We start from the raw sequence: 22,645 nt of genomic DNA, 5'->3' as shown, positions 1-22,645 counted from the left end.
CTCATTAGTCCATAATCTCTCCCTTGGGCTGTAACTGTAGCATGGTCTCCTTGCTAATTTACATTTAAACTCTTCCAAAATAAATGGATGTTGAGCAAGTTGGTCTTTGACAATCAAGGACGGCTTGCAAGCAACATTAGTGTTGTTCAGCTCTCCCATTGAAATGTTTGCGATGTAAATGCAGCAGTGTTTTTAAGTTGCCAAACATTAGAACCTATCTTTTCCAATCGGGTTAAGCAGAAGATCGTGAACATAGCCCAGCACATCACACAAACCAATCTTCCATCCTTGATATCCATATCTGCTGTCAGGATGAGGCCTTTCATTCTAGGACAAAGGAGATGTCTTCCTTTTTTAAAGAAATGGGCTTCCCTTCGTCCACTATCAACTCTGCCCTCCATCGCATCTCCCGTATTTCACGCACCTCTGCCCTCACCCCATCCCCCCACCAGCCCACCAGGGATAGAGTCCCCCTGGTCCTCACCTATCACCCTACCAGCCTACAGATCCAACGTATAATCCTCCGTAACTTCCGCCACCTCCTACGGGATCCCACCACCAGACACATCTTCCCCTCCCCCCCCCCCCCCCCCACTCTCGGCTTTCCGCAGGGATCGCTCCCTATGCGACTCCCTTGTCCATTCATCCCCCCCTTCATCTCTCCCCACCGACCTCCCCCCAGGCACTTATCCCTGCAAACGGAAGTGCTACACCTGCCCCCACACTTCTTCCCTCACCACCGTCCTAGGCCCCAGACAGTCCTTTCAGGTGAGGCACCACTTCACCTGCGAGTCAGCTGGGGTGATATACTGTATCCGGTGCTCCCGATGTGGCCATTTATACATTGGGGAGACCCGCCGCAGACTGGGAGACCGTTTCACCGAACACCAGCGCTCAGTCCTCCAGCAGTGGCGGAATCTCCCTGTGGCTACACACTTCAATTCCACAGACCACTCCCACTCCAATATGTCTGTCCATGGCCGCCTCTACCGTCAAGATGAGACCACACACAGGTTGATGGAGCAATACCTCATCTCCCGCCTAGGTAGCCTCCTACCTGCCGGCATGAACATTCAACTCACAGACCTCTGTTGATACCCCTGCCCCCCCCCCCCCACTTAACCCATCCCTATCTATAATTTTAGTCTGGTTCTCTTTCTCTCTCTTTCCCCCCTCACTATAATCTCCTCCCGGCCCTACCTTTCTTTCTCTTTTATTTCCCATAATTCTCCACCTTCCCCCAGCCCATTTCCCTCCAGCCTATCACTTCCCAACTCTCTACTTCATCCCTACCCCCACTTCTTATCCTTCCTCGACCATCCCATGTTACTTCACTCATGATGAAGGGTTTCGGCCCGAAACGTCATCACTACCTCCTCCCATAGATGCTGTCTGGCCTGCTGAGTTCTGCCAGCATCTTGTGTTTTTACTTATTTCCAGCATCTGCAGATTCACTCGTGTTGCCTTCCATCCTTGGACTCACTTTGCTGTCGGAGCAGTGCTGCTAGGATAATCAAGGACAAGACCCACTCAGCCAACACACTTTTTGTCCCTCTTCCCTCTTGGAGAAGGTTCAGGAGCTTGAAGATTCATACGGCCAGATTTGGGAACAGCTTCTTTCCAACTGTGATAAGACTGCTGAACGGATCCTGACCCAGATCTGGGCTGTACCTTCCAAATATCTGGACCTGACTTGCAGTACCTTACTTTCCCTTTTCTGTATTCTAATTATGATTTATAATTTAAATTTTTATTATATTTACTTCGATTTGCACTTCAGGGAGCGGGAAGCGCAGAATCAAATATTGCTGTGATGATTGTACGCTCTAGTATCAATTGTTTGGTGACAATAAAAGTAAAGTAAAGTGATTTTTAAAATGCATCATTAATGGTTAGTTATTCCCACCTCAAAGGCACTTTGACAAACTTTGAATTTATTATCATCACCTGTGACTTTTAATTTCCCGGAAGATCTTCTGGATCGTCTGGACCAATGTTCGGTACATTAGCCACTAACCAGATGTGGCTATTTATGAATCCAGATGTAATACATTTTATTTCAGATTAGTTAAATATGAGTAGTAGGCATGCAGCCAGGCTTGTCCCAAAACTTGTAATTGTACAGCATGTGCACATAAAATTTAACTTTTACATATTGCTGGCAAAACTTAAAGGTAGAGTTTACAAGTGCCTTTTTTTTTGCTGCATTTCTATTTTGGTAATATATTGACTATATATTAAATGAATAGAGGAGCAAAATGACTTTACCTATAATTTGTTAGTTATTTCATTCTAAGATTTTTTAAAAAAAAGAAATGTCATCATGGCAACAGTGATTTAGACCAAGCCATCAAAGGATGTTTGTCATTAGTTTGTGAAAGTGTAAAAATTATGGCTTATAACTTCACAGCCTTCATCTTTAGTATTCCATCTACTACCCTCCAACCTGATGGTATGAATATTGATTTTGCCTTCCAGTGGACAAAATTCCACCCCCCCCTCCAATTTCCCACTTTGACCTGACCGTTCACTTTATCTTTCGCCTGGGTCCCCTTCTCCTTCCCTTTCTCCTATTGTCCACTCTCCTCTCCTATCAGATTATTTATGCTCCACACCTTGCTCTTTCCCACCCACCTGGTTTGACCTGTCACCTTCCAGCCAGCCTCTTTCCCCTACCCCTGCCATTAATTCAGGCACCTTCCCCTTTCCTCTCAGTTCCGAAGAAGAGTCTCGACCCAAAACATTGTCTGTTCACTCTTTCTCATAGCTGCAGCCTGACATGGTGAGTTCCTCCAATGTTTTGTGTGTGTTGCTTCATTTCTCGTAATGTTTTTCCAAGAGTATCAGCGTCCTTCCGTACACTGAAGACATCTTTATGAATTACTCTGAGGCTTGCTATAGTTGGACAAGTTCTATAGTGTCCTCATCTCACAGAGATCGTAAATTACCATTCAGCAATATGACAACATATTCCTTCCCCAGACACTACCACAGAATCCTGCACAATCAACCCATGTGAATTGTGATGTGCGGCCCTCTTGAGTTGATCTGGCAGTAATGTAGAGCAGAACCACGGACATTCAGCCAGTCCCCCTTTACCAAGAGATTGGAGGACCACTGGGTATTACTTCTGTCCTTGAGAATCTGCATCTCAGCTTCATTGGTAGATTGCCTGCCTACAATCCATACCCCTCCATTTCCTGCATATTCATGTGTCTGTTAGGAACCATCCTAAACACTGCTTTCGTAACTCTTTCCACCACTCTGTCTGGCAACCAATTCCAGAACTTGCCGTTCACTGTATGTCTATGAAAGTAACTTTCCCTGCGTGTCTCCTTTAAACGTCTTCCCACTCACCTTAATGCACTCCCTCCTGTATTGGATATTTTTACCCTAAGAGGAAGATTCAGACTGTCTACCCTATATCTCTCTTAATCTTATAAACTTGGTATGACTTGGTAAGCAGCAATTTTTTTAAATCAAAAGAAAAAGGTGAATAAAATGCACAGTGCAGGGAAATCAGTTGGATTGAACAGTGCTGCTGGGAGCCAGAGTAGGTCTGAGGACTGAATGACATCCTTAAGCCATTCCTTTGGTTAGCAGAAAGCTAAAGATAGCAAAGTTCAAGTAAAATATTGCAGATGCTAGCAATCTGAAATAAAAATAGAAAATGTTGGCTATTTTCCATTGGTCGGGCAGCATCTGTAGAAACAAAAGATTTTGTGTTTCAGGTCTCTCCAAAGACAAGATCTGAAATGTCAACTGTTAATTCCCCTTTGGCTGCTACCTAACCTGCTGAGTATTTGTAACATCTGCTGCTTTTATTGCTCTTAAGAACAATTTAGTCTCCATTCTAAAGCTCCGTATGGGTGTAACCTTGGAACCCCACTATAGTCATCAGTTGCCAATACCAGCAAGAGAACATTGGGAACAGGGCACTGGAGCGGCCAGTGGTCGAGGGAGGGTTTTGTGTAATTGTAGATTTGAGTGGAACAGGGTTGACCTTGAGGAGTTGGAAGATTGCCAGGGAGTTGGCCAGCTCAAAATAAATAGCCCCAGTTTGCCGCTGTTTCAGGAGAATTTGGTTTTCCGGGGGGATAAACTGCAGATGCTGGAAATCTGATATGAAAACAGAAAGCTATTGCAAACCATCATTAGGCAGCATCTTTGGCGAGAGAAACAGTTACCATATCCTGAGAAGACCTGGTGATGGCCGAATTCAGCATAAAGTGGTGTGAATGTTCTCACTCTGCTCCAAATAGACAATCAATTAGAAAATGGCATCAATTGTGCCTCTCGCACAATATTCCCATCTCTAATTTTTCAGGTTATTGTAAAATGACCTGAAAATATGTTGGGTTTTTTTTGTTTTTCACGCCAGAATATAATTCAGCCAGAGAAAAGACAGCAAAGGGATCCAAGAAAATGTGACCTTTTGTCTCATCTGCAGTTTATGGGTTGGGGTAGCTTTGGCAGAAAAATACTTGGTACTCTGAGATGCTGAAAGGCGATATAGTAAAGGATGTTCTCAAAAGCAGCAGGACTAGTTTCCTTCCAGGTGAGGCAACATATCACCTGCAAGTCTGTCAAGGTTATCTAGTGTAGTTGGAGCTCCCAGTGCAGGTTCCTCACATCAGTGAGAGCCATTGCAGATTTGGAGTCTAAGCACCTTTGCATTGTCCGTTGCAAAAGACAGGGCCTCCCAGTAGCCAACCATTTTAATTCAACCTCCCGTTCCCATTCTGACGTGTCTGGCCATGGCCATAATGAGACCAAACTCAGATTGGAGGAGCAGTACCTCATATTCTTCCTTGGTAGCCTTCAAACTGATGGCATGAACGGAGGTTTTTCTAACTTCCAGTAATTACCTCCTTAACCCTGCCCATCATATCCCTTGGATTTGCTTCCCCTTCCCTTTTCTTCCATGATCCACTGTCCTCACATTATTGCTCAATCTTCAGTCCTTTACGTCTTCCACATATCACCTCCCAGCTACTTATTTCATCTCCTGCCCCCCCCCCCCATTCCCAACCCACCCTCCTTCCCCACCCACAATCCTTCCCCTTACCTAGTTGCACCTATCACCTGCCAACTTAAACTCCCTTCCCTCCCCCGCATTATCCTGGCTTCTGCACACTTTCTTTCCTATCCCAATGAACGATGTCGGCTCAAGATGTTGACAGTTTATTCCCTCCCATAGATGCTGCCTGACTTGCTGAGTTCCTCCAGCAGTTTGTGTGTGTTGCTCTTAATAAAAAATATTCAGCTGTATGTAGCAACTATGAGATCCAGAGCAAATATTGGTGCAATTAAACAAAGTTATACATTGGTTTCAGTTTCTTACTTGCATTAGAGAATGTTGGAGGAGATAAATTTTGGCTTAGTATGTCTGTTTACTTTGCATTTTGATAATATTAGTGTGAGGGGGTGGTTTGTCAATCATAGGAAAGCAAAGCAGTTAATGTTTTGCATGAGATGACTTCTGATGGTCTGTCCTGTCAAACAGTGTTACAGATGTAAAACAGTTCTTCAATTATAGGGCAGCATGACTCAACAACATCACTGGATCATCACCAGGTGCTTGCTGAAATGTTTCCTAAAATGTTAATTGTGCGTCCTCAGTCTCTTGTACCTCTTCCCTGAAGGTAGCAATGAAAAAATGGAATCAGACTCAATAAAACTTTCTGAAATGAATTAGACATATCTGGACAGGTCTATGAAAAACTGTCAGCAGCTGGATCGAACTGAAAAGTTCAAATAAAGACAGAAAATGCTGGAAATATTTCTACGTTGAAGACCTCTGCTGGAAATTCTTTCCTCTCACGATACTTAAACAGATATTTTTCTCCATTATTTTCTTTTTTCCAGAGTCTGTAGTGCTTTGATATTGCATTGGGAAGTTGAGCTGAATGGCCTCAACCATTTCATGATTTGAATAAGAGCCTTTACATGCAAACACTCCAGGTTAATTGCTCTCCATTTAACCGTTGTGCTTCATCAAGGTTGTGCTAGTTTAGGGGTTGTTTGGACCACATCCAACCAAAAGAACAAAGTGCATATGTACCATGTTGAACATGATTGCAGATTCCTGTCTAAATGGTCGGCTTTAAAAACAGCACAAGGAGAAAAATATTTCGGTCTGATAAGTCCCTGCATTACACATTTACCACCTCTTCCTGTAACACTGTCAAATATTTCCTCTTCCGCTTCTCATGTGTGTCCATTTCATCCTTCAGCAGCTGATTCCCACAATGTTCTTAGAAACATAGAAAACGTACAACATAATACAGGCCTTGCGGCCTACAAAGCTGTGCCAAACATGTCCTTATTTTAGAACTACCTAGGCTGACCCATAGCCCTCTATTTTTCTATCCAGGAGTCTGTTAACAGACCCTATCGTTTCCACCTCCAGCACTGCTGCCAGCAGCCCATTCCACGCACTCACCACTCTCTGAGTAAAAAAAAACTTATCCCTGACATCTTCTCTACATCTACTTCCAAACACCTTAAAACTATGCCCTCTCATGCTAGCCATTTCAGCCCTGGGAAAAAGCCTCTGACTATCCACATTATCAATGCCTCTCATTATCTTGTACACCTCCTATCAAGTCACCTCTCATCCTCTGTCGCTCCAAAGAAAAAAGGCCAAGTTCACTCAACCTGTTTTCATAAGGCATGCTCCCCAATCCAGGCAACATCCTTGTAAATCTCCTCCGCACCCTTTCTATCATTGCCACATCCTTCCTGTAGTGAGGCAACCAGAATTGAGCACAGTACTCCAAGTAGGGTCTGACCAGGGTCCTTTATAAATGCAACATTACCTCTCAGCTCTTAAGCTCAATCCCATGGTTGTTGAAGGCCAATGCACTGTATGCCTTCTTAACCACAGAGTCACAGCACCCCTAACCTTTGTGTCATCAGCAAATTCACTAACCCATCCGTCCACTTCCTAATCCAGGTCATTTATAAAAATCATGAAGGGAAGGGTCCAAGGACAGGTCCCTGAGGCACACCACTGGTCACCGACCTCCATGCAGAATAGGACCCATCTGCAACTACTCTTCACCTTCTGTGGGCAAGCCAGTTCTGAATCCACAAAATAATGTCCCCTTGGATCCCATGCCTCCTTACTTTCTCAATAAGCCTTGTATGGGAGGCCTTATCAAATGCCTTGCTGAAATCCATATACACTACGTTTACTGCTCTACCTTCATCAATGTGTTTAGTCACATCCTCAAAAAATTCAATCAGGCACGACCTGCCCTTGACAAAGCCATGCTGACTATTCCTAGTCATATTATGCCTTTCCAAATGTTCATAAATCATGCCTCTCATGATCTTCTCCATCAACTTACCAACCACTGAAGTAAGACTCACTGGTCTATAATTTCCTGGGCTATCTCCACTCCCTTTCTTGAATAAGGGAACAACATCCACAACCCTCCAATCCTCCAGAATCTTCCCCCATAAGAACTAGGAGCAGGAGTGGGCCATCTGGCCCATCGAGCCTGCCCTGCCATTCAATAAGATCGTGGCTGATCTGTCGGTAAGCTCAGCTCCATCTACCTGCCTTTTCCCCATAACCCTTAATTCCCCTACTATGTAAAAACCTATCTAACTGGATCTTAAATATATTTAGTGAAGAAGCCTCAACTGCTTCTCTGGGCAGGGAATTCCACAGATTCACCACTCTCTGGGAAAAACAGTTTTTCCTCATCTCCATCCTAAATCTTCTCCCCTGAATCTAGCTTCACCTACCAATGGAAACAACTTTCCTACTTCTACCTTATCTATCCCTTTCAAAATTTTGTATGTTTCTATAAGATCCCCTCTCACTCTTCTGAATTCCAAGTGACTCAATCTCTCCTCATAGGTTAACCCCTTCATCTCTGGAACCAACCTGGTGGACCTCCTCTGCACTGCCTCCAAAGCCAATATATCCTTCCTCAAGTATGGAGACCAGAAATACACACAGTACTCCAGGTGCGGCTTCACCAGTACCCTGTATAGTTGCAGCTTGACCTCCCTGCTCTTGAATTCAATCCCTTGACCCACTCACTCAACCTATCTATATCCCTCTGCAGACTCTCCACATCTTCTGTACAATTTGCTTTTCCACTCAGTTTAGTGTCATCAGCAAATTTTGCTACGCTACACTCAGTCCCCTCTTCCAAATCATCAATGTAAATGGTAAACAGCTGCGGGCCCAGCACTGACCCCTGCGGCACCCCACTCACCACTGACTGCCAACTGGCGAAACACCCATTTATACCAACTCTCTGCTTTATATTGGTTAACCAATCCACTATCCATGCTGATACACTTCCTCCGACTCCTTGCATCCATATCTTATTTATGTCTCTTGTGCGGCACCTTATCGAATACCTTCTGGAAATCTAAGTTTATGACATCCACCTGTTCCCCTCTATCCACTACACTCATTATGTCCTCAAAGAACTCCAGTAAGTTTGTCAAACAGGACCTGCCATTTCTGAATCCATGCTGCATCTGTCTAATGGAACCACTCCTTTCTAAATGTTTCGCTATTTCTTCCTTAATGACAGCTTCAAGCATTTTCCCAACTACAGATGTTAAGCTAACTGGCCTATAATTGCCCGTCTTTTGCCTACAACCTTTTTAAAAAAGTGGCGTGACATTTCCTATCATCCATCCTCATTGATGATGTGAAGATCATCGCCAGAGGCTCAGCAATCTCCTCCTTCACTTCCCACAGTAGCCTGGGGTACATTCTGTCTGGTCCCGGTGACTTATCCAACTTGATGCTTTCCAAAAGCTCCAGCACATCCTCTTCCTTAATATCTATTATGCTCAAACTTTTCAGTCAGTTGCAAGTCATCCCTACAATTGCCAAAATCCTTTTCCGTAGTGAATACTGAAGTAAAGTATTCATTAAGTACCTCTGCTATTTTCTCTGGTTCCATACACACTTTTCCACTGTCAGACTTAATTGGTTCTATTCTCTCACATCTTATCCTCTTGATCGTCACATACTTGTAGAATGCCTTGGGATTTTCCTTAATCCTGTCCGCCAAGGCCTTCTCATGGCCCCTTCTGGCTCTTCTAATTTCATTCTTAAGCTCCTTCCTGCTAGCCTTATGATCTTCCAGATCTCTATCATAACCTAGTTTTTTTAACCTTTCATAAACTCTTCTTCTTGACTAGATTTACAACAGCCTTTGTACACCATGGTTCCTGTACCCTACCATCCTTTCCCTGTCTCATTGTAACGTACCTATGCAGAACCCCACACAAATATCCCCTGAATATTTACCACATTTCACTGAGAACATCTGTTTCCAATTTATGCTTCCATGTTCCTGCCTGATAGCCTCATATTTTCCCTTACTCCAATTAAACGTTTCCTTAACTTGCCTGTTCCTATCCATCTCCAATGCAATGGTAAAGGAGATAGAATTATGATCACTATCTCCAAAATGCTCTCCCACTGAGAGACCTGAACGTGACCAGGTTCATTTCCCAATACGAGATCAAGTACAGCCTCTCTTCTTGTAGGCTTATCTACATATTGTGTCAAGAAACCTTCCTGAACACACCTAACAAACTCCGCCCCATCTAAACTCCTCACTCTAGGGAGATGCCAATGAATATTTGATAAATTAAAATCTCCCACACAACAACCCGATTACTGTTACACCTTTGCAGAATCTGTCTCCCTATCTGTTCCTCGATATCCCTGTTACTATTGGGTGGTCTATAAACAACACTCCGTAGAGTTATTGGCCCCTTCCTATTCCTAACTTCCACCTGTCCATGACTTCCTCCTTTTCTGCAGCTGTGACACTATCTCTGATCAACAGTGCTATGCCCCCACCTCTTTTGCCTCCCTTCCTGTCCTTTCTGAAACATCTAAAGCCTGGCACTTGAATTAGCTATTCCAGCCCCTGCACCATCTAAGTCTTTGTAATGGCCACAACATCATAGCTCCAAGTGCTGATCCACGCTCTAAACTCATCCGCTTTGTTCATAATACTCCTTGCATTAAAAAAGACACATCTCAAACCATCGGTCTGAGCGCGTTCCTTCTCTATCAACTGCCTATCCTCCCTCTCGCACTGTCTCCAAGCTTTCTGTATTTTGTAAGCCAACCATCCTTTCCTCCATCTCTTCAGTTTGGTTCCTACCCCCAGCAATTCTAGTTTAAACTCTCCCCAATAGCCTTAGCAAACCTCCCCACCAGGATATTGGTCCCCCTAGGATTCAAGTGCAACCCGTCTTTTTTGTACAGGTCACACCTGCCCCAAAGGAGATCCCAATGATCCAGAAATCTGAATCCCTGTTCCCTGCTCAAATCCTTCAGCCACACATTTATCCTACATCTCATTCCATTCCTATACTCACTGTCACGTGGCATAGGCAATAATCCTGAGATTACGACTTTTGTGGTCCTGCATCTCAACTTCCTTCCTAACTCCCTGTAGTCTGTTTCCAGGACCACCTCCCTTTTCCTACCTATGTCATTGGTACAATATGTACCACGACCTGTGGCTGTTCTCCTTCCTATTTCAAGGTATTATGGACGCGATCGGAAACATCCCGTACCCTGGCACATGGGAGGCAAACTACCATCCGTGATTCTTTCCTGCGTCCACAGAATCATCTGTCGAGATATACCTGATCAGGCCCTGGGGATTTATCTACCTTCATTAACTTTTAAGGCATCCAGTGCCTCATCTTCCTGGTTCACCTGCGCCTCTTCCAACCTGGTCTACTGCATTTAGTGCTCACGGGTTGGTCTCCTCTAAATTGGTAAAATCACATGCAGACTAAGTCACCATTCTGTGGAGTACCTGTGCTATGTCAGCAGTGGCTATCCCAAACTTTCTTAAATTATTTTAACTTTACTGTCCAATCCCATGTTGATCTATCCGTCCTTTATCTTCTACATTTCCATGGAGAGGCTAAATACAAATTGGAAGAACAACATATTATTATCCACTTGGGTAACTTCCAACACAATTTTATGCAGATTAGATTGCCCTTTAATGCTTTACCCACACCCACCGCCTTCTCTTTCATATGCACTCACCTGTTGATGCACCATCAATAACTCTCGGAGACGTGAGGCGAGAGATAGGCTTTTATTAGCTGGAAGAGAAAGCACTATCAGCAGCAAGAGACCATCACACAACATCCTGGAGACTGAGGGAGGAGCAGTGCCTCCAATTGCCTTCATACAGGGGTCTGTGGGAGGAGCCACAGGAGCAGTCAGCGGGTGGGGGGGGGGGGGTGTCCAGACAGGTATATGTAGTTCACCACACCTGTCCATCTAGTTTTCTTCTCCATTTGTTCATTTATCTCACCCTCTTCCACCTAGTTCCATCTGCCCATCAAACCCTCCTCACCTGGTTCTGCCCATCACCAACCAGCCTCGTTCCCACTTCCCCATATACTGCTGTACCACGCCAGTCCTTCCAGTTCCCCCCTCAGTCCTGATGCAGGCCTTGACCAGAAACATAGACCTTCACCTTTTGTCTCCACAGAAGCTATTTGACCTGCAGGTTCTGAGAGTATTCTGTTTTTTGTTTTAACATTATACTATGCTGTTTAATTATTTTTAATTGTGTAATTGATCTGAAAATTGCCTTAAACCTTAGAACACAAAGCACACCTAGATCTGCAAACCAAAAACTCTTGTTGCCCCAGAATGTCCAAATGGCATAGGATCATGGGTTGGGCAGATTTATTGTAAAACCGGTTGGGCATCAACTCCACATGCGTGTGAGATTGTTTGTAATGTTAACAGCCCTTTCGCAAGACCTTGCTGAGAGCTGAAGTCAGTTATTGAAAGGGTTAAGCCAGTGCCTTTGTTTCACCTGGGGAGTTTATTGGTGAAAGTCAGATCTGACAGCAGATAATTGGAAGGACGCTGACTGCGGAGCTCCGCAGGAATGTCTTAACAAGTTCCCCCCTCTGAAATACGGCTAGTTTAACAAAAGAAATTTCAAATTTGATAAGTAACGAAAGATTTTTGACAAGCAAGTACAGTTGTTTGTTTCTATGCAGGATATTTGCTTTGACTGTCCACAGATACCTATGTGGAAACTCATAAGAACAAGGAAGTTGTGACGCACTATGCAAGCAATTTAAAATACTCCAGTTTCTGGCTCCAAGAGGTGCTTCAGTCGATCTTGTTGCCACAGAGAAAAACAAGTTGCCATACAAAGGAGAAAGGAGTCTGGCACTATGAGTTCTGGGAGCTAATCTGATCAGTGTTTACATCTGAAAGACTTTGGTGTGTTCAGGGGTGGTTTGGCATGCTACATGCAGCAGCAGATCCGATGGATTAAACCTTGGTGGGTTATTGTAGCTTTCACCTGACCTGATGCTATATCATATGGCAGACCCTTGTAGTCTGGCTGAGAAAGATGGAAGCACTCAGAAAATCCATTTGCTCTTTGGTTCTACAGATGTCAACCTACAGGCAGGCCACCTTCGACGAGGATGACCTGATCAGCTCCATGGCTGAAGATGAAATTTATCCAGTGAGCAGACAGGTAGGATGTCTGTTTAACCTTCGTAAACGGCAACATGAAGTTTTACCTTTTATACCCACAGTATTTAAAAATTGCCTGTACCTCCCAAGCACTGAGTTCCTTTCGGTGCGTAACACTGACTGCTAAGTTTAGAAAATGTAACTTTAAACTAAGCTATGAGATCTAGTAAGTCTTGATTTACCTTGACTAATTTTTCACCTTGGAATCTTCTTCTTTTCATTGACATTTTAATAGTTTGTTTTATTTACTTTTCCTTACATGGGAGATGCTATTGCATTTATCAGTGATTTTTTTTTCCACCCTTCTCCTCTTTATCCACCCTCACCTCATCTGGGAAATCTGTACACCCTCGGAGCACATCAGCATTGCAGTAAAAGCTACCTGTCATCATGAGCAACCCTAGCTACTTGATCCTTCACGAAGCTCTTGCACAGCTTCCTGAAGCCTTATAAAACTCCGTAAGACCATAAGGCAGAGGAGCTGAAATGGGCCATTATGGTTGATGCCTTTTAACCCCATTCCCTTGCCTTCTCCGCCACTGTCTGTAATGAATTTTGTACATCCTCACCTAAACAGTGTGGGTCTCCTTTTGAGTACTCCTGTTTCCTCCCAAATTCCAAAGATGTGCAGATGGGGTTAACGAGTCGTGGGCACTCTATGTTAGTGCCAGAAGTGTAATGACACTTACCTTAGATGTTAAGTTAGATGAGAAGGCAGAGAGTGGTAAATGGAGTCTAATCTGCATAGAAGGTGGTGATCAGTGGTGTTACATTGAGACCTGTTCTTGACCCCCAGTTCGATGTTACTTATCAATTACTTGGGTGAGGAAGTAGAAGGGTGGGTTAATACGTTTGTAGATGACACAAAGGTTGGTGGTGTTGTGGATAGTTTAGAAGGTTGCCGTGGGTTACAATGGAACATTGATAGGATGCAAAGCTGGGCAGAGAAGTGGCAGATGGAGTTCAATCCAGGAAAGTGTGAAGTGATGCACCTTTAAGGCCGAACTTGAAAGTAGAGTACAGGATTATTTGCAGTGTGGAGGAACAGAGGGGTCAGAGGGTCTATCGATTCCTCAAAGTTGAGTGAGGAGTCTACACTAGGAAAAGCAGAGCCCTGTCTGTGTGGGTGCATGCAAAGGAGGAAAGGGGCTTGTTTGGCTGCTGTTGACTTGTTTCTGTTTTTGTTGTTGCTATTGCTTATGTTGTTCTGATGTTGTGGATCTGCTATGTTGATGCCAGGATATGTGGCAACACTTGTGGGCTGCCCCAGCACATCCTTGGGTTGAGTTGGTTCTTAACACAAGCAACATATTTCACTCTGTTTCGATGTACACGTGATAAGTCCAAATGGCGGTTAAAAAGACACAAGGTGTGCTGGTTTTTGTTAGTCAGAGAGCCGCAAGGTATTGTTGCAACTCTATAAAACCCTGGTACTCTTGGAGTATTGTGTTCCATTTCCATCACCTCACAAGAAGGACGTGGAAGTTTTGGAGAAAGTGCAGAGGATTTTTACCAGGATGCTGCCTGGATTACAGATCACATCTTCTGAGGAAAGGTTGTGGAAGCCAGGGCTTTTCTCTTTGAAGTGAAGGAAGATGAGAGGCAACTTGATCAGTTTATCAGTTTAGAGGCATAGAGTGGACATCCAGAGCCTTTACCCCAGGATGGAAATGGCTAATACATGAGGGAGGTGGTGGATTCGTACAGGACAGAAACAGGCCCTTAATCTCACTGCTTCTGTGCCAACAATCAAACCCACATCTCAAAGTTGCTATGAAATCAGTCCCACCCCACCCCTACCAATTCCACCCTCTCCTACTCACTAGAATTGATTTATTGATATATCTCCCAGACTGCCTAGATTTGGAATATGGGAGGAAACTAGAAGCATCTGACTGAAACCCACACATTCACAGGGAGAATTTACAAATTCCACACAGACAGCAATGGAGGTCAGGAGTGAACATAGGTCACAAGAGCTGAGAAGTAGTGAAGCAGTGAGCTCCTTTCTTGAACCGCTACACACAGAGAATGCTCAGGATGCCCCTGTGATTGGAAAGTAACGAGGTACTATTTGAAAAGGAATAGGGGTTCACCAAAGCCAAGATCCATCTCTCACCCAGCACCCAAAAGTGTGTGGTCTAGAAATTCACCTCACCTTTATTCACACACAAGCAGATTTTGCACAGAGCACTGGTGACAGGGTCGACTTCAGCAGAGTTCTGACAAAGCCGATTCATCAGGTGTCACTCTTCATCCATTGTCCATACCCCATCGTGTATCATGTGCCCTAATCTGAAAGAGTAGAGACAATTACTAGAGATTAGAGATGCTCAGATATTGGAGCTTTTGAAGAGTTACACACCTGGAGATAGTTGGCACTGCCATGGTTTTGCTAGGCATGATCAGCAGCAGAAGATTATTTGGAGGTTAAGTGCATTGTGAGGGGTTGGCTCATTGGAAGGTTGGACACTAGTAAATCACTGTCAAATAAAAAGCCCAACAAGCTCCACCTAGGCAACCTGGGAGTACTCAAAGACCCCTTGACAATCCAAAATTGCTCTGGATGCAGCCAAACAGGCCTCCTTACACAATGCATCAAACATGAAGGAGTTATTCACAACTGGGATTTCCAGTCTGGACTGGTTCAATGAGAAAATCGGCATAATTCCATTCAACCCCAAAAATGAGAATGCTTTCCAGATTCATGCGGCCAAAACCAAGCCATTCAGCATCTGAATTGGCTGCCTGTTGCCCCACACTGCTCTTTGTAAATCTAGCTGCACAATTTTACAGCTCCCAAATAGCTTTCGTAAAATCTAAAGGACTTCATTGGCTGGTATACACTCTGGGAGATCCAGAGGACTTGGAAAAGTGTTGTATAGGTATTAACAGCATCACTTTTGTCATGGGATCCTCTCAAGGTCATAGAGTTCATTGGGTGTGCATGATAAGAACATGGTGAACATCTGATGTTCAAATGTTCAGTAAACTAAGCATAATAACACAAAGCATCTTCAATTAATGCTTAATCCTGCCAGCTGTGCTGGTTATTATTCCCTTAATTTTTTACACCAGAGGTGGGGTTTCATTCATAACCCTCAAGTTACTAATTATTTTTGAGCTGCGCCACCCAGCAGTCGCCCAATATTAAACAACACACACAAAATGCTGGTGGAACACAGCAGGCCAGGCAGCGTCTATAGGGAGAAGCACTGTCGACGTTTCAGGCCGAGACCCTTCGTCAGGACTAACTGAAAGGAAAGATACTAAGAGATTTGAAAGTAGGAGGGGGAAATGCAAAATGATAGGAGAAGACCGGAGCGGGTGGGATGAAGCTAAAAGGTGATTGGCAAAAGTGATACAGAGCTGGAGAAGGGAAAGGGTCATGGGATGGGAGGCCTAGGGAGAAAGAAAGGGGGAGGGGAGCACCAGAGGGAGATGGAGAACAGGCAGAGTGATGGGCAGAGAGAGAGAGAGAGAAAAAAAAAACCAAACAACTAAATATGTCAGGGATGGGGTAAGAAGGGGAGGAGGGGCATTAGCAGAAGTTAGAGAAGTCAATGTTCATGCCATCAGGTTAGAGGCTACCCAGCCGGTATATAAGGTGTTGTTCCTCCAGCCTGAGTGTGGCTTCATCTTGACAGTAGAGGAGGCCATGGATAGACATATCAGAATGGGAATGGGACGTGGAATTAAAACGTGTGGCCACTGGGAGATCCTGCTTTCTGTGGCGGAGAGAGCGTAGATGTTCAGCGAAATGGTCTCCCAGTCTGCGTTGGGTCTCACCAATATATAAAAGGCCACACCGGGAGCACCGGACACAGTATACCACACCAGCCCAATATTAAACTTGGCCCAATCGCAGCACAATTTACAATGACCAATTAACCAAACAAGCGGTACATCTTTGGACTGTGGGAGGAATCCGGAGCACCAGAGGAAACCCATGCAGTCACAGGGCGAATGCACAGACTCCCGACAGGAACTGATCTGCGGGTCACCGGCACTGCAAAGCAGTGTGCTAACCACTACGCTGCCAAATCTTGACACTAACGCATCCCAGTGGGATGATTAAAGACAGTAACCAAATGGGAAGTGAGTGCAGAATTTGTCTTTGCTACAGGAAGGGCACCTCACAGAGCGGCTTTGAATATTGGGCACAGAAACTTCCCATTGTTTATGCATTGGCTCCAGACACAGTGTAGCTGCTAAGAGACTAGGATATCAGCATTCTATCAACTGAGCTCATCAATAAGCAGGCGACTTAGCCAACCAATTCTCCAAGCTTAGATTCTTCAAACTGAAGTTTGGCTTCTAACTCTTCTGTTTTCTCTCTCAGTAAATGCCAAGCCAAAACTTAATCCCAATATTTTCAAGTTATATTAAAAAAAAAGTGAGGCTTTAAATGACAAATACAAAATTTACCTTCTGACCTCTGAATTTTCAACCATTTTCTAAAGAACATTCACTCTGAAGCTGTTCTCAACAAAGAAGCTGAGTGAAGTGGTTGTGTTTTCACTTTAGATTAAGAAAAGGAGTACTTCTGAGTTATTCCTTGTTCATTAATCAAAGTAAGGATCTGCTAAAGTGTCTCTGCATATTGTGTTTGTCCGTCTGATGCAGGAATATATATGAAAGAGGAGAAGTTTACTCCAAGGTGCCTTGGAGTCTGATGACAGTCCCTTTTTAAAGTATATTTTTTTAATTCTTAAAAAAATCTCAAAAATTGTGAACATAAAATTGAATACACTTCTGGCAGGGGTGCCTTTCGAGCCCTGGCATTCTACACCTTGGAGTAAGGCCATTTAATCCATCTTCGAAAACTGTCTGCTTATTCCAACCTCCCTGCCCATTCCTCCAAATGTTTCCTTTTTAAGTAATCACCCACCCCTCCTGTGAAAATTATTATTGACTCTAATTCCAGTTCCATTTCAGGCAATGAATTCCAGATCATAACTGCACACTGCGTTAGAAGGCAGAATTCATCTTGTTACCCCCATCTAGACTTTTAGGCCAGTTTCCATAAATTGGTGTCTCGGTGTAAGTGAGCCTCAGTGTCTGGAACAAGACTGCCACTTCACATGACCACTGCAAGGGGCAGGATTCCAGCTTCTATTATTTCTCCAAGTAACATCAAGTGATTCAATTAGAGCCCCCAGATTTATTCTGATACATCAGTCCAAGGCCTTCACAACTGCCATGATGAGGCCACACTCAGGTTAGATGAACAACACATCTCGCCCACCCACCTACTTTTCCCCCTCACCTGGCTTCACCTATCACTTGCAAGCTTGTACTCCTTCCCCTCCCCCATCTTCTGATTCCGGCTTCTTCCCCCTACCTTTCCAGTCCTGATGAAGGGTCTCTGCCTGAAACATCAACTGTTTGTTCCCCTCTATAGATGCTGTCTGACTTGCTGAGTTCCTCCATTTTTTTTTGTGTGGTATGAACAATGCTTGTCTTTTTTTAAAAAAGAGAGAAAAATTAGAAATCAGACTGAGAGAAAATGTAGAAGAGTTTAAACACTTTAAATTGTGGAAGGGAAATGTGAGTGCAACATGGGATTTGTAGGATTGTGGGTATTGACAAATAGGCAACCATTATTATAAAGTGCTAAGAAACAATTAAATTAGAAGGCTCACAAACACATGAAAATCTACAGATGCTGGAAATCCAAGCAACACACAAAATGCTGGAGGAACTCAGCAGGCCAGGTAGCATCTATGGAAAAGAGTAAACAGTAAACATTTTGGTCCGAGACCCTTCATCAAACTGGAAGGCTCTGAAGTTATGGAACTTGATTATTGCTTAAGAATATAAGGAGTGAATGGCATTCAGCACTATCTGCCTGCTCTGTCATTTGGTAAGCTCGTGGCTGATCTTCTACTTCCTGCACTAATCCCATGTCCCTTGATTTCCCAAGCAGCCAAAAAGTTATCAAATAGTCTTTAATATATTCACCATGGCTCCCCTGGGTACAGAGTTCCAGAGAATTTGTTGTCCTCTAGGTGAAAAGCTGCTTAGTCCTTGTGTTGAGACTGTGATCCCTGGTTCTAGACACCCAACCAGGACAGTGTCACCCCTGCACTGATCCTGTCAAAACCTGTTGGAGTTTTGTGTTTCATTAAGTTGATCCCTCATTCTCCTGAACGCCAGTGACTGTGGCCTAATGCGTTTGATCTTTCTTCATGAGTTATCCCTCCATTCCCAGAATTAAGCTGGTGACCCTGCGTATACTCTCTTTATTCATACATATTGCAAGATTCTGCCAATTATTTATATCATTTGTTTAATTACTTTTGCTTTAACTGAAGAGCCTTGTCTACAGCTACAAGAAGTCACTTGTGACACATGAATGTTGATTTTAGATACAGCATATTTATTGTGTAGACTGCACACAGTATGACAAACCAATACTCAACACAAATGGAAGTCAGTCTGTCCATGGAACCCAAAGGCTCACCTCTCCATAAATATGGCACTGTCTCTTTACCTCTAGGTTCTTCGTGTTTTCTCAGAATCCAAACATCAGTACGATTGTTCTTCCTTTGATCTTGCGTGAATAATAGTCTCCAGAACCACACACTCAAAGTGCTGGAGGAACTCAGCTGGTCAAGCAGCATCTGTGGAAATAAATAAACAGTTGACGTTTTGGGCCAAGACCCACCAGAACTATTGGTTTTCTGCTTCATTGCATTTTTCTCAGCTTGGACTGTTCTTGATGTAGGGGTATCACATAACCAACCAGACTTTACCATCGATGTACTGGCTGCCACAGTAAGGCTTTTAATTCCCCCTACTTCCTTAACTTAGTTCATTTGTTTTGAGAACCATGCTTGTTTATGAATTCCTTGTAGATGTAATTAATATCCTGGTGCAGCCCATTCTCTGATCTTCACAATCTCCAAGTTGAGAAAATAATCCCGTTTCACTCTTTTTCTGCAGTTAGCAAGTTTTTTGATTTATTTAACCATCATATTTATTTAACCGTCATTCTTACCCTCGGCCGTTAGGCTCTATAATGAATCAGCCTATAGCCAGGGAAGTGATGACCCCTCCTGTTAGACTGTTTGAGGTAATTTTTTTTAATTCTTTCTTACTTCTCTTCTAATATTTAAATATTTGTATATCTGCACACTTGTAATGCAACTGTGACACTGTAATTTCTTAAGTTATCTATCTTAATTTCATTCTGTTAATATTGAATTACTGCATATTACTTTTGAATAAAAAGTATAAATAAAATTTTCTCTCCGCAACTTGAACACACCTGAAATGTTGACTCTATTTTTCTCCCCATTGATGCTGAAAAGCTGCTGGGTGTATCTAACATTTTAACAGAGCATGGAACATGGAACAATTCAGGCCCTTCAGCCCATGATGTTGTGCCAACCATTTAATCTACTTTTAGATTAATCTAATCCTTCCCTCTTGTATAACCCTCCCTTTTTCTATCATCCATATGCCTATCTTAAGGTTTTCTTAGGTATCCCTGATGTGTCTGCCTCTACTACTACCTCTGGCATTGTGTTTCATTTCCCTACCAGTCTGTGTAAAAGGAAACTTACCTCTGACATCTCCAATCCCCCATACTTTCCACCTATCACCTTAAACTTCTGCCCCTCCCCCATATTACCCATTCCATCTGCGAAAAAAAATTCTGGCTACCCTCTCAATCAATGCCACTTGTCATCTTGTACACCTTTGTCAAATCACCTCCCATCCTCTTGTTCCAAAGTGAAAAGCCTGAGCTCATTCAATCTACTTTCATACGTCATGCTCTCTAATCCAGGAAGCAACCCAGTAAATCTCCTCTGCACCCTCTCTAAAGCTTCCACATCCTTCCTACTATGAGGTGACCAGAACTGGAAACAAACTCCAAGTGTGGTCTAACCAATGCTTTACTGAGCTGTAGTATCCTTTGTGAAATCCAATTCCCTGACTAATGAAAGCCAAAACACTATATGCATTCTTAATATTCCTATCACCTGTGACAACTTCGGGAGATCTATGGGTGTGCTGACGCCAAGATTCCTCTGTTCTTCTGCTCTAAGAATTCTGCCTTCCAAAGTGAATCACTTCACATTTTTTTTCTGAGATTACCTCCACCTGCCACAAATTCTATTGTATTTCTTGTAATTACTGTGAATGCACACAAGAAAATGAATCTCAGGGTTGTATATGGCGGCATATACATACTTTGATAATAAATTTACTTTGAGCTTTGCAAAAATCATTGCCAAAGGTAAAGCGGTTTCTTCCCTCTTTTCTCCTTGTAACTTGGGCTATATCCCACCTGGTCCTGGGAATGATCTGTCCTAATGTTTTTCAAAACACATCCTCTTTCTTAATGTTGACATGTTCTAGCATATCAACCTGTTTTATACAGTGCTCACGAACTTCAAAGTCCCTCTCACTGGTGAATACTGAAGAAAATTATTTTCTGTTTTTAAGAAGAACATTTAAAAGCATTCAATCATGGCTAATTTTCCCCCCACCTTCTCCCCATAAGCTTTAACCCCCTTAACAATGAAGAAGCTATCAGTCTGTGCCTTAAATACACCCAATGACTTGGCTTCCCATGAAGGTGACAACAAATGCTACTGATTAACTACCTTCTGGCTAAAGAAATTACTCCTCCTGTTAGTTTTAAAGGGATATTCCTTTATTCTGATGTTTTATTTTATATCCTAGACTCTCCTACTAATGGAAACATCTCCACATCTATATCTGAGCCTTGCAGTATTCAATAGGTTTCAATGAAATCTCCCCTTTATCAAGTACAGGCCCAGAAACATCAAATGTTCCTCAGCGATTAATCCTTTCATTCTTGAGCTTATTCTTGTGAACCACCTGCATTTAAAAAAAAATCCAAGATGGTTCTGATAGAGGAGGCCACGTGGGCTATTGTGTCCATTTCACGCCCTTCTTCCCCACCTCCTTATCAGAGCATCTATCCAGTTCAAATGACTAGTCCTCATCACGGATTTATTCAATTCTGCTATGGACAGTTCCAAGCCTAGCTGTGAAAGATGGAGGGTTTGACATAGGGTGAGGAACTCTATTCTGTAAAAACTCAATACTACAAAAACGCAAACAGAAGCTCCGAAGTCTTAAGACTCTGGCGAGCTGCTGTCAGCAGACATTTCTCCACAGTAAACTTCATCTGCCTTGACTCTGTTCATTCAGTCTTCATAGGTCGTTCTGACCTGCTACCGACACATTACTGTATGTAGTAAGAAAGAGCTAGTTATCTACAACATTTGAAGCATTATCAAGTCCAGCACTTTCTCCCAAGTTGCTTGGTATACCAGAATGTCACAATCCTCTAGGGATGGCCCTTTATTCTGAGGCTGTGCCTTCAGATCCTGGACACACTTAAAAATGGAATCGTCCTCTCTGTATCCACTCTATCCAGGCCTTTCAATCAGGGAATCTTCTACAAGCCCAGCTATGTTAATTGTAACTGGGGTATGTGTCCACCCTGGAGACCAATACATGAAAATTATGCAGCATGAAACAATAGGCAATTTGAATCAGCCTCCAAGATATAAGGGCTGTTTACAGGAGTCCCAACAGTCCTCCAGTATATTTTCAGTATTCTTGACAGTTCAGGAGTCCATTTGGATCACTAAGGCTATTCTCCCTTGATTTATTTTCCCCTGTAACCTATTGCCCTGCATTTCCATTAATTCTTCTATCCCCCTTCACTTGTGGCAAGTTACAAAGGCAAGTCCATCTAGCAGCCTGTTTTTCCTTTGGGCTGCAGGAGTAAATCAAATCACAAAAGCAGGCAACATTCTTGGAGACACTCGGTAGAGGCTCCCTGACTCAATATGACATGACATTTTATAAACTAATGATCAAATGTAACAGCAGAACAATTCTATAGTTACAACTTATCTACAATGCTTCTTTTGAATGACATATAATATTCAAACACTTAGATCATCACACCAACACTCCAGATTCCCAAAATGAACATTAGCTGCATTCATGCATATGCAAACATATCAGGTCAACGCGATGTTTCCTGTTTTGCAATCAACCCCAGTCTGCAGCTCCACGAAGACCATTGTTCTGAGCAGCATTTTAAACTCAGTCTAC

At 43.2% G+C, this 22,645-nt stretch overlaps 1 protein-coding gene across 7 annotated transcripts in view; it reads left to right on the top strand.

The window, feature by feature from the left end:
* Window positions 1-22,645, top strand: part of LOC140718236 (endothelin-converting enzyme 1-like) — a 319,941-nt gene that overhangs the window by 191,154 nt on the left and 106,142 nt on the right. For 4 of the 7 annotated variants that reach the window (XM_073031724.1, XM_073031725.1, XM_073031727.1 and 1 more), the window contains exon 2: window positions 12,450-12,536. In XM_073031724.1, coding sequence (XP_072887825.1) covers window positions 12,450-12,536 — 87 coding nt within the window. Of the gene's footprint in view, window positions 1-11,896; window positions 12,537-22,645 lie in introns of those variants that run through there. The other 3 variants (XM_073031726.1, XM_073031728.1, XM_073031722.1) reach the window with 3 other exon arrangements.

Source organism: Hemitrygon akajei, chromosome 29 (assembly GCF_048418815.1).
Source record: "Hemitrygon akajei chromosome 29, sHemAka1.3, whole genome shotgun sequence".
Taxonomy (NCBI): Eukaryota; Metazoa; Chordata; class Chondrichthyes; order Myliobatiformes; family Dasyatidae; genus Hemitrygon; species Hemitrygon akajei.
The sequence above is the reverse complement of the archived record's forward strand: the minus strand, read 5'-3'. Positions and strand labels throughout refer to the sequence as shown.